Genomic DNA, 24085 nt, shown 5'->3' on the forward strand with positions numbered 1-24085 from the left:
TTAAAGCCGATAGCGAACTTTCGAGATAAAGCGTGTTAAGTTAATAGAACATTCCGGAACAACGTAGAATCGGCACCGCCTCGACGCGATCAATCGAGATAAATGTGGTCACTTCTTCCATCACAAACAAACGGATAAAGTGGTGTGCCGGCAGCTTTGAAGAATGAACAAAAAAACACTACAGAGCTTCGCGGCAATATTTGACCATCTCTATGGGTGAACGATGTAATGATTCTTCCTAAGACTTTATTGTTCCCAGTCTAGCGGCGGCAAAAAATATATGTGGGAAATAGCGGCCTCCTCGTCTAAAATACATGCATATTAGGCGTGGTTTCAACAGGCGTATTGCTCATCAGAAATCATTGGCCCGGTATTTCGGCAGGCTTTCCGTTTGTAAATGTAGTGTCTTTTCATTCCCTGTGTGGTGCAGAAGTAGTTGTATATGAACAGGCAGCACTTTGGTACATTGTCGACGTATTTGTCGTTCACCCAAAGCTCACACCCTGAAAAGAAAAATACAGAAACATGCTAGTTTTCTAGATTTTCGCATTGTTGGTCAAGAGCACATCTCTTGCATCGTCGTAATTTTAAGGTAATATAAAAGGTAAAAATTAGTTGCATTCCTCCAAATTTTAAGAGTGATTTTGCGATGGCTGCAGGCCCAACTTGCTCTCCAGGGGCCACCTTGAGCAAAGAAGGCTTGGTTTGGTTTATTGGGGTTTAACGACCCAAAGCTACTCAGGCTATGAGGGACGCCGTAGTGAAGGGCTCCGGAAATTTCGACCGTCTGGGGTTCTTTAACGTTCACTGACATCGCGCAGTACACGGGCCTCCAGAATTTCGCCTCCATCGAAATTCGGCTGCCGCGGCCGGGATCGAACCCGCGTTTTTCGGGCCAGTAGCCGAGCGCCGTAACCTTGAGCAGAGAAAACAGCGGTTTGGGCCTCATGCTCATCAATGAAAAGGTCACCATAAACAAAAGGCAACGAATAATGGGGCCCCAGGAGGAGAGGGGATGTGTCTCTTACTGCAGAACCACTATTTTGCTCTCCATAAACTGCAGTGACAAGAGAAACTTTGTGAGAAAACCTGCACGACAATTGGAACGGATTGCATAGGTAAACCGAGGAGACGTGCGAAAGCTTAAGTTCAGCCTGGCTCGCTCACGCTTTTGGTTTGCTTGGACTTTGGCATGTATAGTGACGATAATTAAGATTAAGCTCAGCCGCCGCGGTGGCTCAGGGGTTGTGGTGCTCGGCTGCTGACCCGAAAGACGCGGGTTCGATCCCGGCCGCGGCGGTTGAATCTCTTTGGAGGAGAAATTCTGGAGGCCCGTGTACTGTGCGATGTCAGTGCACGTTAAAGAACCCCAGGTGATCGAAATTTCCGGAGCCCTCCACTACGGCGTCTCTCATAGCCTTAGTCGCTTTGGGACGTTAAACTCCATAAACCAAACCAAACCTAAGATTAAGCTCAGGTCGAAATTCAGCTGCTTTGATCTTATCGCGACTTAGATAGTAGTTGATGAAGACGATGACATGCAATGCACAGACTGAGAGTGTGTTTCAGTTTAGCACGAGTTGTTATCGGCTGCGGCGATAGGTCTCGTACAGTGCCCAGCGCAGCTTATCTTTTCGCACCGCCACAGATCTAAGATACAGTGGGAGCAATATTTATTTCATTTTACTAGGTTGGCCAGTGTAACCCCCAAAGTTACCCTCGCATTGACTACAGCTGGCACGACGCTCCTCCTAAATTACCCGAGTTACACCGAGGCATCACACAATTTTTTTTTTAGTTGGAACCACGTGAGGTAGTCCTTTTATCCCTAAAGAAAGATCGGCGGGCACTTAAGGGCCATCTTTAGGGTATGACACGATAACGTCAATGGGTTGCTGTCGATATATGCGGAATTGGTCGTTTTCTACTTAACAGTCATAGATCTCTGAGAGTGCGCATACCTAGAGATGGGAAGGCCCGAAAAAAAAGCAATAGAATTTATAACACAAAAAACCATTTTTTTACGATTTTTTTCAGCCGAGAGATATGAAACAAAAACATCGAAAATTTCTTCACGCAATCACAATAGTTTATGATTGCTTGCTTTCAGTCTTTCGCTGATCGTGTCGAAGTGAACGGCCGCCGCTCTTAGCAGCAGCTTGACTGCGTCGGCACTTTCCGCAGCGGCGCGGCGGCCGTTCACTTCGCCGCGGTCAGCGGGCACGCTCCGTTTGCTCGAAGCGCAGTTGAGAGCGCTGCAATTTGGTAGCGCAAGTGCGCAGTGACGTGGTATCTTTTCATATTTCGCGGGTTTTCTTTAGATGCCGGAAAAAAGGACCCCGCAGGAGATACGAAGCTACAGTAAAATGGATCGGTTGTTTATAAACCTGCTCTGCAACCTAACGTAACGGTCTTGGCTCTAAAAGGAATATTTGTAAATTTGCATAGTTCATCTTTCATAGTTCATAGTTCATCTAAGAAAAAAAACGCCCTGAGGAATGAAACCCCTGCAATTTTCTTTCAAGAAAACTTGACTCGGCATAACAGGGACCTTCTACGGTCGGTAAAGGAAGCAGCAAAAGAAAAAGGCTATAAGTTTGTTTGGTACGTGAACGCCAAGGTCCTTGTTCGAAAGACTGATGGAGCTAATGCAGTTCACGTCAGGGATAAGGGAGAGCTGGACGACCTTTAAAGGGTGCGTTTTTTTTTTGCAACAAAAGAAGGATGCATAACGAAGTGGATTTTTACTTGCCTGATGATGTAGATGAAATTGTCGCAACATTTCCCGCATCTCCCTTAAAATGTATCCACATGAACACGCGTTCTGTCAGGAATAAGGTGTCATTCCTGGAGGAGTTCTTTACTGGTTTCTCTTTTCAATTTTCGGTTATTATGTTAACAGAGACATGGAGCACTAATGAATGTGATGTTTTTAAGTTGCCTGATTATAATACCCACTATCTAAACCGGTCAGACTCTCGAGGGGGCCGAGTGTCATTGCTGATCACAAATGATGTAGAATGTCAGATCATTGATTCTTACACAGTGCTTTCACCAGACTATGAAATGCTGACCCTGTGCACTGCTAGACATGTATTTTCTGTGTGCTATCGACCACCGAATGGTGATTTGCTTGCGTTTCTGCAGTTCTGTGATCAGTTCCTGGCTTATGAGGCTCAAAATCATAACTCTAAACCTCTAATAGCTGGTGGAGATTTTAACGTCGATATGAGTGTAAACAGTCCATCATCAAATGCTTTCAATATGGTCATGTTATCGAATGGTTTTGCTAACTTAATTGACACACCAACCAGGATTACATCTGAAGGCCAGTCCACTCTGGATTTATTTATTACCAATTCCTTGGGGCCGAATGTTAAATCTGGAGTTTTGTCATGTTCAATCCGCGATCATTTGTCAGTGTTCTTGTGTGTAGAATCAAGCAGGTCAATAAGAAAAAAATCCCCACCAGTAATGTACCAACTAATAACAGACACAACACTGAATTCCTTTCGTGACGCCTTGTTGTCAGTAGAATGGGACACGATCGGTAATCTCACAAATGCCAGTGAAGCGTACGATAATTTATGGATATACTGACCCAACTATACCACAAGAGTTTCCTGTCAAGAACACGCGAAAAAAGTAAAAGAACACGCAAACCATGGCTTACACCTGAATTACGGAGGTAAATGAAAACGAGGGACAAGCTATATCAACATTTCCTTCATACGCGATCAGCAGATGATCTTGTCCAATTTAAAAAGCATCGTAATAAGCTAACAAAGAAGTTGCGAAATGCACGAGCAGCATATTATTCATGTTTGTTGGATATTGAGTGCCGTCAAAACAGTCTGTTATGGTCGAGGTTAAACACCATCCTTAATCGTGGTCACTCGCATAAGCCTTCATTGAAATTACAAGTTGATGGAAAAGAATTATCCGGTGCAGAACTAGCTGATGCTTTTAACAATTTTTTCACTAGTATCACTTCTGCTTCCTCTATATCCTCTCATGCTAGCAAATATGTTTCTACTTATATTAACAACACAATATACCTTCAGCCCGTAACAGTGGATGAAATCATGTCTGTTATACAAGCCTTAAAGAACTCTAGCAGTTGTGACATCGATGGTTTTCAAGTACGCCCAATCAAACATGTAGCTGATATTATTGCTCCCATCCTCACCCACATTTTTAACATGTGCTTAGAATCAGCAACTTTCCCAGCGAGAATGCAGTGCGCAAAAGTTACTGTTCTGTACAAGAAAGGAGATTGTAATGAGCTGGGAAATTACAGGCCGGTATCTATTTTACCGATCTTTTCAAAGCTGTTTGAAAAAGTCTTGTATTCGAGGATGGCAAATTTCATTGAAAAACATAATCTGTTAACACCACACCAGTTCGGTTTCCGTAAAAACAAATCAGTTGCATTAGCGTTGCTAGAGCAGAAAGAATATATATTAACGGCGTTTGAAAACAAAGAAATAGTTTTTGGCATTTTCGTGGTCTTTTCTAAAGCCTCCGATTTAGTTAACCATAACATTTTGCTGGAAAAATTAAGTAAGTATGGAATACGAGGACAGGCACTAGCTCTTATGAAATCCTACCTATCCAATAGAACTCAAGTTGTGAAAATAGGTGCCTTTACATCGAAAGCTAAAGCTGTTAATTGTGGAGTGCCGCAGGGAAGTATTTTAGGACCTTTACTTTTTAATCTCTATCTGAATGATACCGTCACTATTAACCCTAAAGCAAAATATATTATCTATGCAGATGACACTAGTATTTTTTTTTTGCTGGCAATGATATTAATCTTCTTGTTGAACAATGTAACAGTGCAATGAAATCCTTAGAGGAATGGTCGAGAGCAAATGCAATGAAGGTAAATGAAAGCAAAACAAAAGGGATTATATTCAGGCCGAAGAACAAGCACATACCTCCGCATCAAGATATTATAATAAACTCACGATGCATCGCTTTAGTCGAGAATTTCAAATGTCTGGGTGTCACCTTTTCCGCAAATATGTTCTGGGATAATCACGTCAAGCATGTTCTAAGCAAAATAAGTCAAATAACTGGTGTAATAGGTCGTTTAAGGTATATCCTTCCCACACGCATCAAACGTTTGCTTTATCATTCACTCTTTCAGTCACACTTGAACTATTGTCAACTAGTATGGGGAAACACAACATCCACTAATATAGAACACATCCACCTGTTACAGAAAAAGTATCTCCGACACTCATATATGCTTCTTATATTGCTTCCACCTCAACTTTCTTTAGCAACTCTGGTGTAATTCCAGCTCACAATCTATATAGATATCGCTTAAGCCATGTATATAAACAAGAAATCCACAGGAATATCAACAATATACGTAACCTATCCCAATTACAGGACAGAACTCCAAGTTACCTTACAAGACACTTCGAGGATTGGTCAGTACCAATGTCACGTTCAAGTTACAGGGAAACAGTGCCTTAAGTACACAATACCAACGCTTTTGAATTATTATAATTCTGTATGTTTTGACGTTTTCACGGCAACCTACAAGGACCTCCGGCATATGTATTTGGTTTCTATGTAATGTTATCTAGCCTTGCTGTTGTTTTCGTTTGGATTTGTAGAAGTGAGTTCCGCTGTTGCTTTCTGTTCTTTTTGTTGTTTTCTGTTGTTTTCGTTTACGTGTACTAAGTCTGTATCATATTAAAAATGTATGTATATGTTTGCATATCAAGAATATGTTACGTGATGCCGCCACTCTGCCAAAATAAGGGATTGTGGACTCTTCAAGCTGTCCAAGGACAGCTTTTTTTCTACAATCCCCCCATCTGTATTTGATGGCAAATAAAGATTTCATTTCATTTATCAATTAACTAATTAAGCGCAATAAACAATATTCTGAGGAGCGCCACATGATGGCGAACAATGTATCGTTGGTTTCAGTAGGCTGCGGTTTACCGCTTTTTTTAAATCCTTGGTTCAAGTTACGTAAAACACCCTGTAGATTGCACATAGACTCTCTATACGGACTGTAATGAGTTTTCTCTGCATTACTTGGCGTGTAGCGTTTACGTGAAGACAGAGGTCAGGATAACCATACATCGTATACTCCTCCTGACATTTCTGCTCTGTCGGGTAGCTATATTAGGTCACGTACAGTAGACAAGTGTCTGCATTTCAATTATGCTATGAAGCTATGTCGACTGGCGACTGCAAGACACTTAAGGCGCTTCGTATCGGCGGCTCAATCTATGGATCGCGCTCCATTTACACTGCCGCTTCCATGGAGTGCTTCTTCTATATCAGATGTGGTGCAACCAAACATGGTGTCCCAAATAAAAAAAATTACCGACGATTACGTTACTTCCTAATGCGAAATTTGAGCGCAGCAAATAAGCTGTTTCACCTTTTCGATAGATTGAGGCAAAGAAATCGAGCAACACATGTATGCGCTATCACAGAATTTTTTTTTTATTTTTCACACGTATTCCTTTAACAAAGACTCCACTAACAGTTCTTGACAGTCATGAAGGAAGCTTTGGTTTGGTTTAGTTTGGTTTATGGGGTTTAACGTCCCAAAGCGACTAAGGCTATGAGAGACGCCGTAGTGGAGGACTCCGGAAATTTCGACCACCTGGGGTTCTTTAACGTGCACTGACATCACACAGCACACGGGCCTCTAAACTTTCTTCTCCAAAGAAATTCAACCGCCGCGGCCGGGATCGAACCCGCGTCTTTCGGGTCAGCAGCCGAGCACCATAGCCACTGAGCCACCGCGGCGGCTAGTCGTGAAGGAAGCTTTGTGGTCGGAGAAATAGACTGATATATTTTCGACTTGGTACACCAATGCTTGATTCTCAAAGACGAGATCTATACAAGTGCCTCGCGAGGTTGTCACAGCCGTGGGACGCGTTACGAGCGAGAGGAACGGGATGTTCTCCCGCATAAGTGTTAGGAAATTGCTGTTTGTCTTTATGTCAACATTAAAGTCCCCACTACTAACATCGGTGTGGATCGATGGACGGTTAATGCGAGTTGCAGGAAGTGCACGACGTCTTTCGTGAGTGCGGTAGGGGCGAAGTAGGCAGCTACTACCAGCAAGCCGTTGGGCAACTTTGCGGCGCACAGTTCGCCAAGTTCATGTGACGTGCCAGACATTTCGACTGGTATTGCAGAGAGACCTGTGCGCAAGTAGTTAGCGACTCCCGCCGCTCTGTTGTGGTCTCTGCGAGCACCACATCAGTATAGGAAATCTATGATTTCGAGAGGCTCTTCGGGATCCATCCAGGTTTCAGCAAAGCAAAGTACAGAGGAATGGCGCAGAATGTGATCGTGGTGTACGTCCTTGGCATGTGCGGCAAGGGAGCGTACGTTAAGAATGTGGTTGTGAATGATGAATCAAGTGCTGCCAGCGAATGACGCGTCCATCGGCTGTCTGCGTGTGTTACTGATGTGTGGTTAACATATTAAGCTTCGCCTGTAAGAGTGGAACGCGACAGCGTCTTGCAACGCTGCCAGGGAGTCCACAGAACGCCATCGCCAATTCTGCTGTACGCCTTGCTGGACGGTAAATTTATTTTTTGAGGAAAGGAAATGTATCTCTCTCGCATATCTGGGTGGACACCTGCACCTCGCCGTAAGAGAAAGGGGGAAGATTGGAGTGAACGAAGACGCCGTATTAGCTAGACGCGCCTTTGTTCATTCCAAACCATTCAGCTGGCATTACGGAGTGGCTAGCGTGCTCGTATCGCACTCCGGAGACCCTGGTTCGATTCCCCAACTCGACCAATTTCGTTCTCGGTTTTATTGATTTATGCCGTCTAACTAGAAAGGTTAATTAGGCTATTTCATATTTATATTATTGTATTTCTATCCATCGTGTTCTGTCATTAACCTGTCAATTGTTGGAACTGTCTAGGATGTTCGACACAACGTATATGAAACGAGCAACGTCTTACTGAGTGGGGAAGTGCGGGGTGGTGGAGGGAACGCGGCTTCGTACTTATCTGTTTTTTTTTTTCAGCAGCGTCTCGTTCCGCGGACGCTGTTGTCGCTGCGGCGCGCGTCTTTCTTTTCTTTTCTTCTGACCTCTTCATTCTCCTCTATATTAATTAGGCTAATTGATTAATTAAGCAATTAACTGAACTCAGTCCAACTTAGTTGCAGCATCACTATACGATCCCTTTGATTGGTTGCATGGTTACTAGCCAAAGTACAATTGGCCCCATTTGAAATTCGCGCACTGTGACGTCACGAGCATTTCGACCAATTGAAAAGCGTGACATTGGGGGCGGAGCTGGTTACGAGGCCGACGCCGACGCCGACGCCGACGCCGACGCCGACGCGAAACCCAGGAACGGACGCCAAAGAGCTGCGCTCTAAAAAAGTACCAGGAATTTACGTCAGGATTCTATCACAATTCTAAAGATTACACGGGATGAATTACTAACGTTTAGCATCCATGCCGTTATTAGCGTGTACATGCGCATATTTTCTGAATGTCATAAACATATCGACCAAAGGCGCATTCGAAGTTATTAGGCAGGGAAGAAAGATTTATCTTACAGATAAGAGTTAGCTCACGAATAATTTGCTGAAACAAACTGCAGAAGCCAATAAAGTCCATTTTTCTGCCGACTGAAATTTAACTGTGTTACGTGAGGTATGCACAAGTTTATATCATTGAAAACTTAAGATCTTGCTTTATACTCATCGGATTTTATATAAGTGCATAATTCGTCACGCTACTGTCTCTATCTCTCCATCACATCGCTATCATAAATTAAACACATGGTCCACTGCATTGTTAATCGACAAATCTAACCACGTCGGCCTTTGCAAATTTCGTGAAGCGGTTTTCTCGCCTAGATTTCAGAAGATATTTAACATTTAATTTTCTTCACTATCTACGAATGAGGCAGATCGTGACAGGCGCCTCGAAAATGGTTTATAGAAATTTTAAGTAGAACTATAAGCAATATTTGCGTTTACCTATCGTCAAAGTGGCGCTGCCAGTAGTCCTCCCTTCTTTCTTTCCTTTCTTCTTTACAATCTACCTTAATATATACATATATATTCGGTACCTGTAATTCTTCACTGTTTGCGCTCGTTTTTCCAGCAGGCATGTAGATGCACAAAGCAAATTATACACACCTTTGCCACCGTTCATGGAGGGGACGCTGAAAATATCACACGTCTCTCCATCACTGAAGATGAGGGTGTCGTTGATTTGTGTCCCATCTGTTGTTCAGAAATGGAAGCTTATCAATGACTTGATTTGTTGAAACTATGACTTAAGCATAGTCTTTAATGGTTCGCATGCATAGACGCTGCAATTCTGGACCTTACACCTCCGAAAAGAAATTGGCTTACTAAAGTTTGCCAAGCATATTACGAAATGCAGAAAATTACCATTTAGACTCTTTTATTCAGTGTCATAGTTATGTTACTCCTCTATCACTATATCTGCCAAAAAAAAAAGCCCGGTGACTGAGTGGTTATGGTGCTCGGCTGCTGACCCAAAAGACGCGGGTTCGATCCCGGCCGCGGCGGCTAGAATTTCTTTGGAGGAGAAATTCCAGAGGCCCGTGTACTGTGCGATGTCAGTGCACGTTAAAGAACCCCAGGTGGTCGAAATTTCCGGAGCCCTCCACTGCGGCTTCTCTCATAGCCTGAGTCGCTTTGGGACGTTAAACCCCATAAACCCAACCATCTTTCACTATATCTGCTGCCAGCACGTGCACGGGCAGAGCGCAGCTGTTTGAACTGTCGCTTTTTACCAATGTCTTATAGAAAGCTGTTTCCCCGACCGAATATCATTCCTGACATTTATATCAAGCTCAAAAATTCAATGAATAATAAGAAAAGGTTGCTTTTCGCCTGTGCAAAAGAACGTTAGCATTGTTCTGTATATTTCCCAGATCTTTGTCTAGTGATGCATACTAAAATGCATACGTAGCAGGGGACGGCAGAAAGTTAGGTGGGCGGATGAGATTAAGAAGTTTGCGGGGATACAGTGGCGGCAACTGACAAAGGACAGGGTTAATTGGAGAGACAAGGGAGAGGCCTTTGCCCTGCAGTGGGTGTAGTCAGGCTGATGATGATGATGACTAAAACCTACATTTCATGGGCCAGTCATGTTCGCGCTTCGGCAGGCTGCTCTGAACGTGAACATATGTATGTAGAGACTGACGTTCGGTATCCGCACAAAGATTTAGCGCTTCAAGCCCTCACCCTAGAAGCTGAATTCAGAATCTCTGTGACATTATGTTAAATATAATCGAGACGGCTTTTGCTTCTTTTCTGTCAGTGACGCGAAACAATTACCGATGATGAGATAGATGAGCACTGCCGCCTAAAGCAACGCTATTCTGATGCGTATGTAGTTCCGCAGAATATACGCTCGTTTCTAGAACGCAGCTCTCAAGTGACCTTTTCACGAGTTGAGCAGCATTCCTGACCGTCGTCATCGGCGTCATCGGCAACGATAAGCTCAACAGACGTTGAGAGAGAGCGAACGCAGAGTGTAGTGCAGGATAAAAATGCGGCGAGTACGGCGAGGTGTAAATCGGAGGAAAAAAGGTAAGGTGACAGCAAGCAGACGGGCTCCGTGGCGGCTACTCAGCTACGAGGTGACCGCGGAGAGCGTGCGCCGTCCACCGCTTTCGCGAGGAGAGTTTCAGTGGCGGCGGACCGCTGTGTGCTGCCCAAGCCGAAATTCAGAGACGCCTTAGTTCGGCACTGCCTGCTCCGTACGCGGTCGCCTATGTTGAAAATATCGCAACAGCTGCGGTCAAAAATCGCATTACCGGGAAGTGTAGTTTTCAACAAATTCTTTTATGCGTTGTACTGAAGGGAAGTATAGGTCCAATGTGACCTTTCAAATATTGGTTAGTGCAGCAGGAAGGGGATTTTACTTAAATTAATCATGCAAAACGGAATGTTACCAACAAGAGAATATGTCGAGCAAAATTGGGCGAAATTTCCGTTGTTTTCCTGCTTGAACCTTCGATGAAACCTTTACTCAAAAGTCTCTTCACTACAGCTAAGTTCAAACAAAACACAGTTCTTCGATAGCCTGCAACGTTTTTATATTGACCAGTTGACGCATTTCTCCACAAAAAAACACTCATGGTGTCAGCAGGTGCCCTGGTCGCTATCTAGAAGCTCTTCACTGATTGCAAGAACCATACCTTCAATTTCTTAATGTGACCTTTCTGCCCGAAACTGCTGAGCGACATTTACTTACAATCACGTATTATTTTTCATGCCTTTCGAAAATGCATATAATTAAGGTACATTTCTACATCTAGAATCGTCACAGACTCGGTCTTATGTATTCTTTTTCATTTGTCCCTTTCAGAGGAAAGTAAAGAAATTCCAACAATTTAAGTGAATTTTAATTGTAACAATGAACAAATAGTTAAACAAAACGAGCTATTGGCTTTAAAACTATTTCTGAACACAAGTTCTTAGATTTGAAGTGAGTTTCTAGTTTGATTTACAGAGTGCTTGCTATGCTTTGGCCAAAATATTTAGGAGAATCCCGCAAGGTTGAATAGATTTCTAATAAGGCATTAATTATTCATTGCCATTTGTTCTATCAGACGCCGAGAAGATAATCATTGTACACTAATTCATGAGCAGGCAAACTCTCTTGGCCATGCGCTACCAACACAAGCGGCCAAAAGGCAAGGCTGAGTATACAGGGTGTCCCAACGAACTTCGACCGAGATATATAAAAACACTGTGTTCTACAGAGACTGAAATTGCGAGGATGTTGTCATTGTTTATCTAAAGTTGCAGTACCATTTTTTCGCCCCTCCTATTTGAATAATTAGTAGAGATAAATAAATTAACTTTTTAATATAGCTTGAAACGTTCAGGCGTCAATAGTAAAGTTGTGGAACTCCACAAATATTGTTCAAATCAGGAACTTCCAACGAGATATACTTAGCGTGGCCGTTTTTATTGGGCAAAAACGAAATCCCGCGGAGGCGCGCTCCGAGCACCCGAATTCGCCACGATTACAGCGCTCTCATCCGTGCTTTATAAAAAGCCTCACTCGCTTCGTGCCTTTCGTGCTGCCCAAGACAGGGCTTCGCGTTGTGCTTGGTTCCAAGATAAGCGCAAGTGGGTTCGGGCGGCAATTTAAAGAAAGCGCGGCTTCCGTTTTTCATCGTGATTCACACGACGTTATCAAGCTTGTTATACGCGTCTTTGCTTGTTGGGATCTTGTTCCCAAATTCGAACTCATGAGATTGGCATCGTTCCTCCGCATGCATTCTGCTATCGTGAGAGCGCAGTTATCGCCGCAGAAACGGAAACCGCGCATTCTTTCAACTGCCGCCCGTGCCCACTGGCGCCTATCTTGGAACCAAGCTCAACGGGAAGCTCTGCCTTGGGCAGCACGAAAGGCGCGAAGCGAGTGATGCTTTTTGCAAAGCACGGATGAGAGCGCTGTAATCGCGACGAATTCGGACGCGCGGAGCGCGCTATCACGTGGTATTTTTTAAACTCCACGGGCTTTCGTTTTTCCCGAATAAAAACGGCCACGTTAAGTCAATCTCGTTCGAAGTTCTTGGTTTGGACAATATTTGTTGAGCTCCACAACTTTCCTATTAGACGCCTGAACGTTTCAAGCTATATTTCAAATGTTATATCATTTATCTCGACTGATTAATCAAATAAGAGGAGCGAAAAAAATGGTATTGTAAATTTAGATAAACCCTAACAACATCCACGCGATTCCAGTTATGAAGAACGCTCAGATTCTTTATAAACCTTAGTCCAAGTTAGCTGGGACACCGTGTATAGGATAATACACATCGTGTTACAAATTATTCAATACAAATTTTTCTTTGAAAAAAAAAAACGTGAACGAGCCTGTGCGGTCTGTGCAGGTTCATTATACAACACGGCGGACATTATTAACGTAAGATTGCAAAGAAACATGAGTAATAACTCAAATAGCCTCATCTAATTTTTAACTTTTCGTTTCAGGACACAAGAATATTTAGAGAAATTGAGGGTATTCAATATAGAAGGCCAACCTAGTTTATGAAATTTTTTATTCAGCATCGTGCTTCGACATGCGGAACGTGGAATATCTGCGTCTGATAGCTCGCTAAGTTGGCTTTTCCGCGTTAGATGTTGATAAAGTGGCGTCGCTGCAGGGGATATTTTCACGGGAACCACGTAAATATCAACAACGTCCTAGACGACATAAACTGCGGCGACATTTGATTCAACCAATTCCTATTTTATTGCTATACAACGTAGACAAGCCAACTTCAGATCTCAAAGTCTTTCTTTTCATGCTTGTTAACCGGAAGGGTAGTTTCAATTCTGAATCTTAAAAAAAATGCGCTCGCTTTCAGCTTTGACGGGCTTCAGTTTCGCAGTATAACCTTGCGCCCTAAAACTAAAAATTAAAAAAGTTGGAGGACGCTTAAGCTTCGCCTTTAAGACTGGAATGCGACAGCGTGGCGCAGCCTGTCAGGGTGTCCGCGGAACGCCATCGCCCGTTCGGCGCGACGCCTAGCCCTTTGGACAAATCGCTCGAAGTCTCTGGGATATCTCTGCCACGAACGTCATCATAGTTTCCGAGCCGAACGAACGGGCAGCAAGCCGCAAGCTTCGTGGTGAACGCGCCTTCGATGCGCGCTGCGTTGTTACCGCTCACCGCGTGTTTTTCATGCGTCCCCGCACGGCCCCACTCCGCCCGAACGAGACGAGTGTCAGGAGCTGCTGTCGCGCGCTCTCTGTTGGGGCTGTGGCGTACATTAAGAGGGGGAGGTTATAGAGGGCGCCGTCAGATGGCGCTACGAGCGCACTAAACGAAGAGCGCCTTTTTAGCTCATGGCCAACGCCGCCGACGACGACATCGGATTTTTTGCGACACGGGGTCCTTAATGCTGCCACGTTAAAAGACAGTCAGCTAATATCAGTTATTTATTAGGCTTTCAATTTAATCACGCAAATAATGTCCAGCTTCGCGTAAAATAAAACTAGACAGCGCATGAAACTGGCTCACGATTTTTTAAAGGAAATCTTTATTGAGCAATTTCAAGCACCATGTATACTTATTTGAAGAGCCCCCTGTCGGCGCATAACAAAACATTGCGGTAGGGAACAGTAGTCAAGTCAGGCCGCCAGACACACCTAGCGGGAAGAACAGCATCCACCCAATAGCTGTCGTACGGCTGCAAAGAAAAGCTATACAGGTTCCACAAAGCCCCTATAGTTAAAGAAAAATTCATGCTGGTTCGGGGTTCGAGCACGGGACCATAGCTTCAACGGAACAGTCGCTCTACCAAAACTGCTAACTTTAATGGCTAGCATATGCAGGTGAAGGGCGTGAGAGCGAGAACGACTGGATCAATAGCTCGAAGTGAGAAGAGCTTCTTTAAGTACGAAGTTTCTGTTGGAAGCTGGGCAGCTTTCCGTTGTGACAGTACGGTTAAGCTTGCGTTGATGCGAACGGGAAATTGCTGCCCTATTACAAATAAAACTCCACCTTGGGTGATTCCCCTAAAAATTTTGATCAGCACAGTTCCCAGTTCAAGGTTATGATTAGTTCGCTCTTGCTATCCCGGTTAGTGATCGCTCCGGTGAAGCAGCGGTCCCGCGTTCGAGCCCCGGACCTGTACAAACTTTTCACTGAGTACGAAGTTACTGTGGAAGCTGTATTCTCTTTCTTTCTAGCCGTATTACTGCGTTTGGGTGGATTCTAATAAATAACCCTTATTTATTTAATGTTTCCCAATCTATGTAACACTCCTCCTGAACCTAGCAGCTACGAGCATTGCAGGCGAACTATAAATTCCAATTTAAAAGCGGAAGAACCACTTACTTTCCAGAGAATACTGAAAGGCATTTTGTTTCTTTGTGTAATTGTACGTGAAAACTGCCTGGACTTTTTCTTTCACTGTGAACCTGAAATACGTCAAAAATGCTTTAACGATAGGCGGGTCAATATTATGCGTAGTTCATGAAATTGCTCAGATGAAGACAATTAAAAGCGAACGCAGAAAACAGGAATCAACCGTGAATCACGCCGCCTTTAGTTGTTTTCGCTGAATTGTGTTGTATTGAGCAGCTTGCGCGGATTCTTACAGATATATGCTGTTCTCGCCTTTTTTTTTATGGTTGTAACTTTCTTTTTTCTGCTCGTACCTGCTGCAGCTACGTTTCCATATCATTTTTTTGTTGCTAAGTTTTGTTCATGTTCATTCATGTTCCCGAATTGGAAACGGTAATGATTTTCATTCCGCTTATAATCTTTGAAGTCTAGTTGTGAGGATATAACATTAATCTCATATTGACCCAGAAACAGGAAAATTAACGCCATGCGTTTGTGCGAGATATAGTAGGTAATCGAAATATTTGGAGAATAATGATGGTGACGTGAACTCGGCATGTCGTGGAAGGCTGTTCCAATCATTAGCAACACGTGGTAAAAAGGAGGCTGGAAAAATACCCGTTTGAACCCGTGGGCTGAAAGTTTGTAGCGAGTAGCTTTTGCGGCAAGGTATGTCCTGATGTGAGGTGAACGATTAAGTGATGTGTAATTGTATACGCAGTAAAGCTAAAAGGGTGCCAATGTATGACGAGCAAAAAGAGTTGGCAGTTGAGACTACGTCGTTACGGATGAAACAATGACGGCATACGAAGACGAACTGATCATTCTTGCAGTAAGATTTTGTAAGGCTTCGAGATCGTTTATCAGAATAATCGGGTGTGGGTTCCGCATGGCAGCTGGGTATTCCAGTTTAGGCCGCACGAGTGACTGCTGAGGAAACAGTTTTACGTAATGGCGGTAGAGCCGCAGGCTACAATCATGAAATATTTTTATTACACGCTAGTAGCACGTTAATAGCATGAGCAGTCCATGCTACAATGTTTCAACATAAGACGCCTTAGTATTTCAAGCGAAGATATCGGCTATAGACTCGGTAGCGAAGTTACACACTGATGCACTGTTCATATAATAGAAACTTCTCTATTTGTGTCAGATTTACAGCTGTTAGTTCAGGTTTGCTGTGGATAAGTTTTAAGGGAGATACACTGGAATGCAGTCGCCATGAATTGCATTTTTCAAATACTGTGTTTCGATATTGCTGCTGTTGACCTTAAAGTATTTCATGCGCTTCTATGCCATTTAGTAGCAGTCTCCACTTGCACAAGGACATTTAAGAAACATAGGGCTTCTCTAAGCTAGTCCCATATTGGGCAAAGCATGTTTTCAGCTAAAGTGTTTCTCACCCTCAAGACTGGGATCACGATGGCCTCACATTTTTGTCGTTCTGTCTATACACTACCTTGGCTGGTAAAGTGTAAAAAACTCTCTTCTCTCTTTGATTTGCGTATGTAACTGCACCGATTAGTCTTCATTGATTATGAAAGGAAATTTGCAAAGTGGTATAAATATTTATGGAGAACAGGGCTTGCCGCGTTTTTCTTCAATCCTAACATTTGCTGTGCAGCGCATTTTTCTCTACCGTGAACGGTCTTCCGAAGTGTGTGGATTACAAGGCCTACCTGCAGCTCCAATTTTGAGAATATACCGCGGAATACATTTTATCTTCGGAAGCAAGTGCGGCCAATTATTCAACTGTTTAACTTCTATGCTGAAAGTAAGGGCTGTCAGACCCGTGCAGAGCGGAATACAAACGGGCTTTACGCTTTAAACTGTTCACTTACAAGACTCAATAGACGCGTAAACGCGGCGCGATATCGCCAGAAACTCTTTCTTGGAGTGGGCAGGTTTCCGAACCGGCACCCGAAGGCGGGTTGTCTATTAATCTTTATAAATCCGAAAGACGCGGGTTCGATCCCGGCTGCGGCGGTTGTATTTCTTTGGAGGAGAAGTTCTAGAGGCCCGTGTACTGTGCTGTGTCAGTGCACGTTAAAAAACCTCAGGTGCTCGAAATTTCCGGAGCCGTCCACTACGGCGTCTCTCATAGCCTTAGTCGCTTTGGGACGTTAAACCCCATAAAGCGAACCAAACCAATCTTTATAAATGCAGAGTACGACTTTATGCCCGGGACAACTTGAAAGTCGAATGGCAGCATTTTTTGAGAATCATCAGCGCTTATCATGCCTACTTACTTCTATATGGTCATCATGTCCTTTGCTTCAGCTGTTGGAATTTTGCGTAATGTGTTTATTGCTCTCCTCTACTGAAGTGTACAGAACCTCTATTGGCAACTGGCAGCACTGATTGGCACACTGATTCCTTCGAATCAGTATCAATCATAATCTCAAATCTATACAGAACCATGCTGCACGCTTCATCGCTCCCGATTATAACCGGCATTCCAGCGTCACTAAGACCAAGTTATCGCTATCACTAGAGTCTTTAGGATCACGTCGTACAGTAGCACTTCTTTGCTTATTTCTTAAAGTGGTTTCTAGTCTTCACAGTCACACATTACCTTTGTCACGGCCATGTCGGACATCTCATCGCCGCCATAATTATAGCAGCTTTACGCGTATTTTTGGTCATACAAAAGCATTCAACATGACTGCTCTCCCACGTGCCATAAACCATTGGAACAGCCTTCCTGACGATGCTACTAATACCAGAAATCCCGCAACGTTTCATGATAAGATAACCGCAGTCCTCGCCTAGTCTCTCAGTTATATGTGTTCTTGCGAAAAATCTCTTATTTCTGTTTAGTGTGAACTAACTTCAGCACTTTTTAGCCTCACTGTAAATCGATATTCCGAATCGGATTTTTTGTGCATGAGGTAACCACTTGAGATTTTCCTGAAACACAATACCGAGGAAACTATGCGTAGAGAATCGCTCTATGATGCCTTCGTGAAGCTTAATAGACGGCAAGCGGCCTATGAGTATGTTCCGCGGACGGAAAATAATAATTTGGTCTTTTTCGTGTTCAATTCCATCTTGTTTTTTTTGGAGCCATAAAGAAAGATTCGGAAGCCAGCCATTTGTTTTCCTTTCTAGTGTGAGCAGGTCTGTGCCAGAAAAAAAATATATATTTGTGTCATCTGCGTATAGATTAATGCATAGTGCGTCTGGTATGTTGACTATATCGTTGATGTAGCCTAAAAAGAGAAGTGGGCTAAGACTGGAACCCTGCAGAACGCCGAACTCTATGCACAATATTTCCGATTTAACGTGGCTTACATTTGTATATTGTGACAGGTTAGTTAGGTAACTTTTTAAAAGCTCAGGGAAGATGCCTCTAATGCCAATATTACACAACTTATCCAATAGTATTATACCGCCCGGCGACGCTATAAAGCGCAGGCGCTGAGATCGGCGTTCCCGCGATAGAGGAAAATAAAGAAGGACAGCGCGTGCTCGGAGCGCACGCCCGGCACGGGCTGTTGGGAACTGGAAGCCTGCCACGCTGGTCATCTTGCTCTGGTGCTCCGCTGCGACCCCGCAAAATACTCAACAGTGGTGACCCGGCGAACCATGCCTTCTATCCCAGCGGCGTCCTAGCATGGCGTACTGGCAGGACCCAAGTTTCGACCCGCCGCTCCCAGCTTTCCGGCCTGCAGGCGTCGGCGGGTGGTTCGCCCAGCTGGAGGCTGCGATGTATACCTGAACGGCATTACCATCCAGCCGTTTAAACACGCAGTCCTTTGCGACATCTTCCCGCCCGACCTCCTGCGTCGGATCACCTACTCTGCCTTCGGCTGCCGGCCATACGATGAGCTGCGTGCGGCCGTCTTGGCTGACTTCGGCGCCTACTATGTTCCGCCACCGCTCTACGACGCAGCGGACCCGTTTTCGCCGCCGCCAGCCTCTGGCCCTGCACCGGCCTCGCTCGCGCCCACGCAGCCTTCATCAGAACCCGGCCCGCCTCACAGCCCCTCGCCGCCTCGCCTCCACTCCAGTCCAGCGTCTCCGGCCCGGCTGTTTTAGCACCGACCGCACCAGACGCTGCCTCATCGCTTCCGACAGCAAATCCTGCTACTCTGGACACACTAGAAGCACTGTGCGACGACTCCACGGCCCCAAGTCCGCAGTCATTCCCTCAGCAGCTCGGTGGGTTGCTGGCCCACCGCGGTTTTCCACGTCAGCGAACTCAGCGAGAGATGTGCATCGCGCCACCCTGTTCAGCGCCTCCGGCCATACCATCTCCCATAAGGACGATACAGCGTCTTCGGCACAGCCCGGTGAGCAACTTCTCTCATCTCCAATAGTGCTGCCGTCAGTCGAGCTCTTCCTCGGCGAGAGCCCCATTCCGCCAACTTCTGTAACCTACTGCGTAGCATCGCTGCCAGCCGAAAGCTCACCTGCCGCCTCATCGCTCACTCCGCCAAAGCCGTCAGTTACTGACCTGAGCGATCATGCTAAAGGCGAAGTGAGATTGCCGCCACCGCAGCATATGCCACATACCAGCCACACTACCCCGGCGGCCAGACCGCCTGCCCAAGAGGCCCCACCCCAAGCCCTTACTACTGTCAACCACTTCTCGGACTCTGATCCTGGCAGCTCGACACTGTCGCAGCAAGCCTCTGCTTTGGTGCCTGACTTGAGCCACGTTCAGCAACGAATGGTCGAGCTACCCACACCGAGTAGTGCAGCAGTTGTCCATCCACCAGCTGTGTCTCTTGCTGTCAGCCAGCCGTCTAATGTAGCCGTCTCAGCTCCACGCCCTGTCACTGCCACAACCTTCTTGCAGCCACCCACCGTCGACCGTGCCCACACGCGCATCAGCACCGGCCAGTCGCTCCGGACTGCCACTCCCGCTTCACCCAAGAACCTGGGATTGAGCCCAGCAACTTCCTCCCGCATCGTCACAGCTGTCGCCGTTGTGTCCACGGTCCCACCACAGCTGCTGTCAGTCCATGGAGCCGTTTCGGCCGCTCCTGTGCTTGTGACCGCGTACACGGCGCGTCACATCCCCATCAACATCTGCTGCAATGTTCCAACACCGACGACACTTGTGTCCGCGGGCCGCACTACAGTCGGTGACGGCCCGACCATGGCCTTCCCTGGCCCCATGTACATTGTCAGTTCGGCACCCTGCATCATTCGCCCGTTGCGCAGCAGCCAGGCTCGTCCACCTGAGCCCGCGCACTTCACCCGACAGCTCTTCCTGGCCCCTGACATGAATTTACCGGACCTTGTAGCGACCTCGTGGGGACACTGTTCCTCTAGCTGCCTGCTTGCCTGCCGTGGCTACTCCATCTCTGCCCCGTCGGCGCGTACATGTCGACGTTCCGCCTAGGCGGGGGGCCCTATAGCGCCCGGCGACGCTATAAAGCGCAGGCGCTGAGATCGGCGTTCCCGCGATAGAAGAAAATAAAGAAGGACAGCGCGTGCTCGGAGCGCACGCCCGGCACGGGCTGTTGGGAACTGGAAGCCTGCCACGCTGGTCATCTTGCTCTGGTGCTCCGCTGCGACCCCGCAAAATCTTCAACAGTATATCGTGTTTGATAGTGTCGAACGCTTTTGTAAAGTCAAGAAACACCCCTAGTGTGTATAGTTTCTGTTCAAAATTATCGATTATTTTAGCTTTAATTTTTAACAATGCTTTTTCTGAAGACTTGTGCTTTTGGAAACCGGACTATTGCTCAGCTGTAATTTTATTCCCATTACAGAAGCTTAGCAGTCAGGTGTTTATAGCTTGTCCAAAGATTTTAGAAAAAATCGGTAAGACTGAAATCGGCCTGTAATTGTTTAGATCATTCGGATCTCCTTTTATGTAAATTACAGAAACCCTCGCAATTCTTAACTTATCCAGAAAAGCCCCTGTAGACAAGATTAGATTGCATATATGAGTAAGAGGTTTGCAAGCTGTATCGGCAACTGCCTTAACAGGTGACGCTTTTATCTCGTCATCGCCGCATGCGCTATGGTTCTTTAAGTGCTGGATTAGGCCGTAAATTTGCGACTCAGTTGTGCCAGAAAAGAATATTGAATTCTTGGTGCTTTTATCGGCACAGGAATTGCAGTATGAGTCGCTTATAACGGTTGTACTCGATCCTCCACAGTTTAAAAAATGCTGATTGAATTTATTGGCGAGGTTGGTTCTTGTGTAAGACAAACCTTCTTTTGTGAGGTCAAAATCTGTAGTTTTTGTACTTCTTGACGTTATGTCATTAAATACTTGCCGTACCTTTTTATAATCATGAGCATGTTTAGCAAACTTTTGCTCATAGTAGATTGCGCGAGCGCGTTCAAGATCAGCGCCGAGCCGATTTCTAAATTTCTTGAATTTTTGCAAATGTTCGAGGTTCCAAGTTTTTATGAACAGCGCGAAAAGTTTATCTCGATGCCTGATTCTTTTCAGGAGCGCATTATCAATCCACGGTATTCTAGATTTCGTGCCTTCTCTCTGTTCCGCGCCAGGGGACGCTTGGGCATAGAGTTTTGTGAATTTGCGTATAAACAAATCATATGCAGTGTCAGAGTCATTTGCTTGCAACACCTCAATCCAATCAGCTGCAGCAACTAGTTCTTGAAGAATGGCTATTTTATTTGTATCAATTATTTTATACTTGATGGCAGCGTCAGCAGATGATGTATTTCGCTATTTGTGGGGTAGAAAAAAATAAAGATAGGTAGATGGTCACTTATAGAAGATATTGAAACACCCGCTCGTACATTTTCGACATTGTAGTTTGTAAAACACAAGTCAACTAAGGACCCACATGTATTTGTTATTCTAGTCGGCGAAAGTATCACATTTTCATAGCCAAATGACACAAAGAGGTCAAAAATTTTAAGGCAGTGCTGAAGGCAATGGGCAGAAGAGGTGAAAGGTGAAGGTAATGGGAAGATTTCACCAATAAAAAGCGCTGGTAAATTTGAGCGTCATATGAGCGCTTTTGTACTTACCAAGTGGTGTTACTGGTTAAGTTTCTGAAGGTGAACACCGAAACAGCGCTTTTTTCAGTTTCGTTAAGCTCGGTTTCTTGAACACTCAAGCAAGTGAAATTTTTTCCCCAAGAACCGAAGTCGTCGTTGTATGTTGATAGTAGAAGCCAATACTTGGTGGAGTTACTTTGGTTCAAGGCCTGAAATTGAATTACCACAATTGTAATTCATGTAAGCCTAAATAATCCTGTCTAAATGAGCTAGATTCCTTCACTTTAGCATCCTTTCAGCTGTAGCATTCAGCACAGCACTCTATTATTCCTTATACCCCACCTACTGTTAGCTGAATAAGGTTAAGTGGAGAGATATGAGAGATGCCTTTGTGGTGCAGTGGGCGCAGTCAGGCTGATGATGACGATGATGACTTTGCTTTCCATGCATCTAGGTTAATTACAGATATATTTTACAGCAAGCGAGAAAAGAACGCCAATTAAAATTAGATTTTTTTAGGCCAGAAATTGGCTATGTGAAATATATGTTCACTAGTTATAGTCAGAGATGACCACATCAAGGCACAAGAGTAGTACGAAAAGAAGTAGATCATAAAAAATCGAATGAATCTGCAGCGACACGCCCGAGACTAATATTTAGAGCGTATTTATATTCCACTGACTGGGCTCGAATGCACCAATATATACGGCATTACCCAACACAGGTACGTAGTGAAATGTCGGGTAGCTTGGGATAACGCCTTTGCTTGTAGAAATATTCTTGAAAACAGAAGGAAACTGCGCCAGAATTGCCTCTCCTTTAAAGACTTCTCTCTCTCGTAGTGTTTAGAGCCAGGTGAATGCCTATTTTGTTGTCGGTTAAGGAACGCAAGTCGAAGCACCAGATAATTTTCTCTGTTTAAAGTACTTTGATATAGTTGCTTACGATACAGTTATTTTTGCCTAATTTATGGGTCTACCATTCTTTACGGGGGGCACTCAAAAAATAAAAAATGACATTGCCTAGCGCTCACCATCTCAGGCACAACAAGCGGTCCCTGAGGAGAGTTTCGAAAGCTGCCGCATCGAATATGTAGTCAAGGAAAATATCTGGGGAAATTTTAAACATCAAGAACATGCGAAAATCCATAGCCATATTCGCCGCGACTGAAATTCAGAAAAATACCTTCCAAGCATCCTGGTAATTGCCGAACCTCATTTCATTTGCCCACTCAGGAGGTTTACTCTCCTCAGTGGCATCACGAGGCGTTCCAACAGAGAAAGTAGAGAATGCCCAACCTAGATGAACAAAGAACAGCGCAAGCTTCATAGTCGAATTCGCATACACTGCTAGAGCTGCCACTGCTCGTTGCCATCGCTCTCGGCGAAAGCCATTATATAGCCCTGGCGTGCCGTGAAAACCGCAAGACATCACCACAGAAGCTTCACTGATCGAGAGAATGTGCTATTGTTCGCACAAAAAAAAAACAAGTTTTGTGCGGAGGAAGACAGCTAATTTTTTAACGCAGTTCCTTCATACTTATAGTTATCAATTTCATTTCACGCAATCTGATCTCTTATTTTATTTATATGGATTTGATTTGGAACTCAACTGCGCTGCAGAAAGGAAGCGGCTGGCAAAAAGGGTTTAACGCAAATGCAGTGAAGTAAAGAGAGCTGTGGACTCTAAACTGTGGACACTAAAAGGTAGCCGCAGAGAGCTGTGAATGCTAAAATGCTAGGTGTGCAGTTAACTGAAAGAAAGAAGAGTGGAAAAGGGGGCGGACGCGAATTAATAACAACCTGGTATAAACGAAGGAGATAAAATGGCCACGAGCGGGCGATGCAATGGGAAGGCAAGAAAACCAGTAGTTACTAAGGGAAACAGAATGGATTGTAACAGAAGGCAAACGAAGCAGGATGCGAAATAAAATTGCATGGTGGGATGTGATTATGAAGTTTGTGCATAAAAGTTAGCCCGAGCTTATAGAGTATTGTTTTAATGCCGGCTAAGAGATTTCGTAGGCGCTTTTGTCCTGCAGTGGGCGTTGTGAGCGTTATGATGATGATGATTTTCACATTTTGATTCCGCTCCGGAGATAAGTTTGATTTTATTTCACTGGGAGAATACCTCTGGAGCATATAATGTAAAAGCTTCATGTCCCGTTGGTCATTGCCAATCAAATATTTATTTCGTTTCTCCATGTAAATTTATATATTTCAGAGTGGCAGCACTACTTGGTGCCTTTCACATTTTTTTCATTATTTACAAACTTTCAAG

General features: G+C 44.7%; 1 protein-coding gene across 1 annotated transcript; it reads right to left on the reverse strand.

Annotated features, from left to right (window-relative positions):
* Positions 1 to 333: 333 nt before the first annotated feature.
* Positions 334 to 23134, reverse strand: LOC149328556 (female-specific histamine-binding protein 2-like). The gene is made up of 5 exons (XM_089559020.1): positions 22991 to 23134; positions 21836 to 22014; positions 14861 to 14943; positions 9160 to 9246; positions 334 to 503 (listed from the first exon to the last, which is right to left on the reverse strand). The coding sequence occupies exons 1-5, from the start codon at positions 23132 to 23134 to the stop codon at positions 334 to 336; spliced, it is 663 nt and encodes a 220-aa protein (XP_089415146.1).
* Positions 23135 to 24085: the final 951 nt, after the last annotated feature.

The sequence above is a fragment of the Amblyomma mixtum genome, chromosome 9 (genome assembly GCF_055824585.1).
Source record: "Amblyomma mixtum isolate Tamu chromosome 9, ASM5582458v1, whole genome shotgun sequence".
NCBI lineage: Eukaryota > Metazoa > Arthropoda > Arachnida > Ixodida > Ixodidae > Amblyomma > Amblyomma mixtum.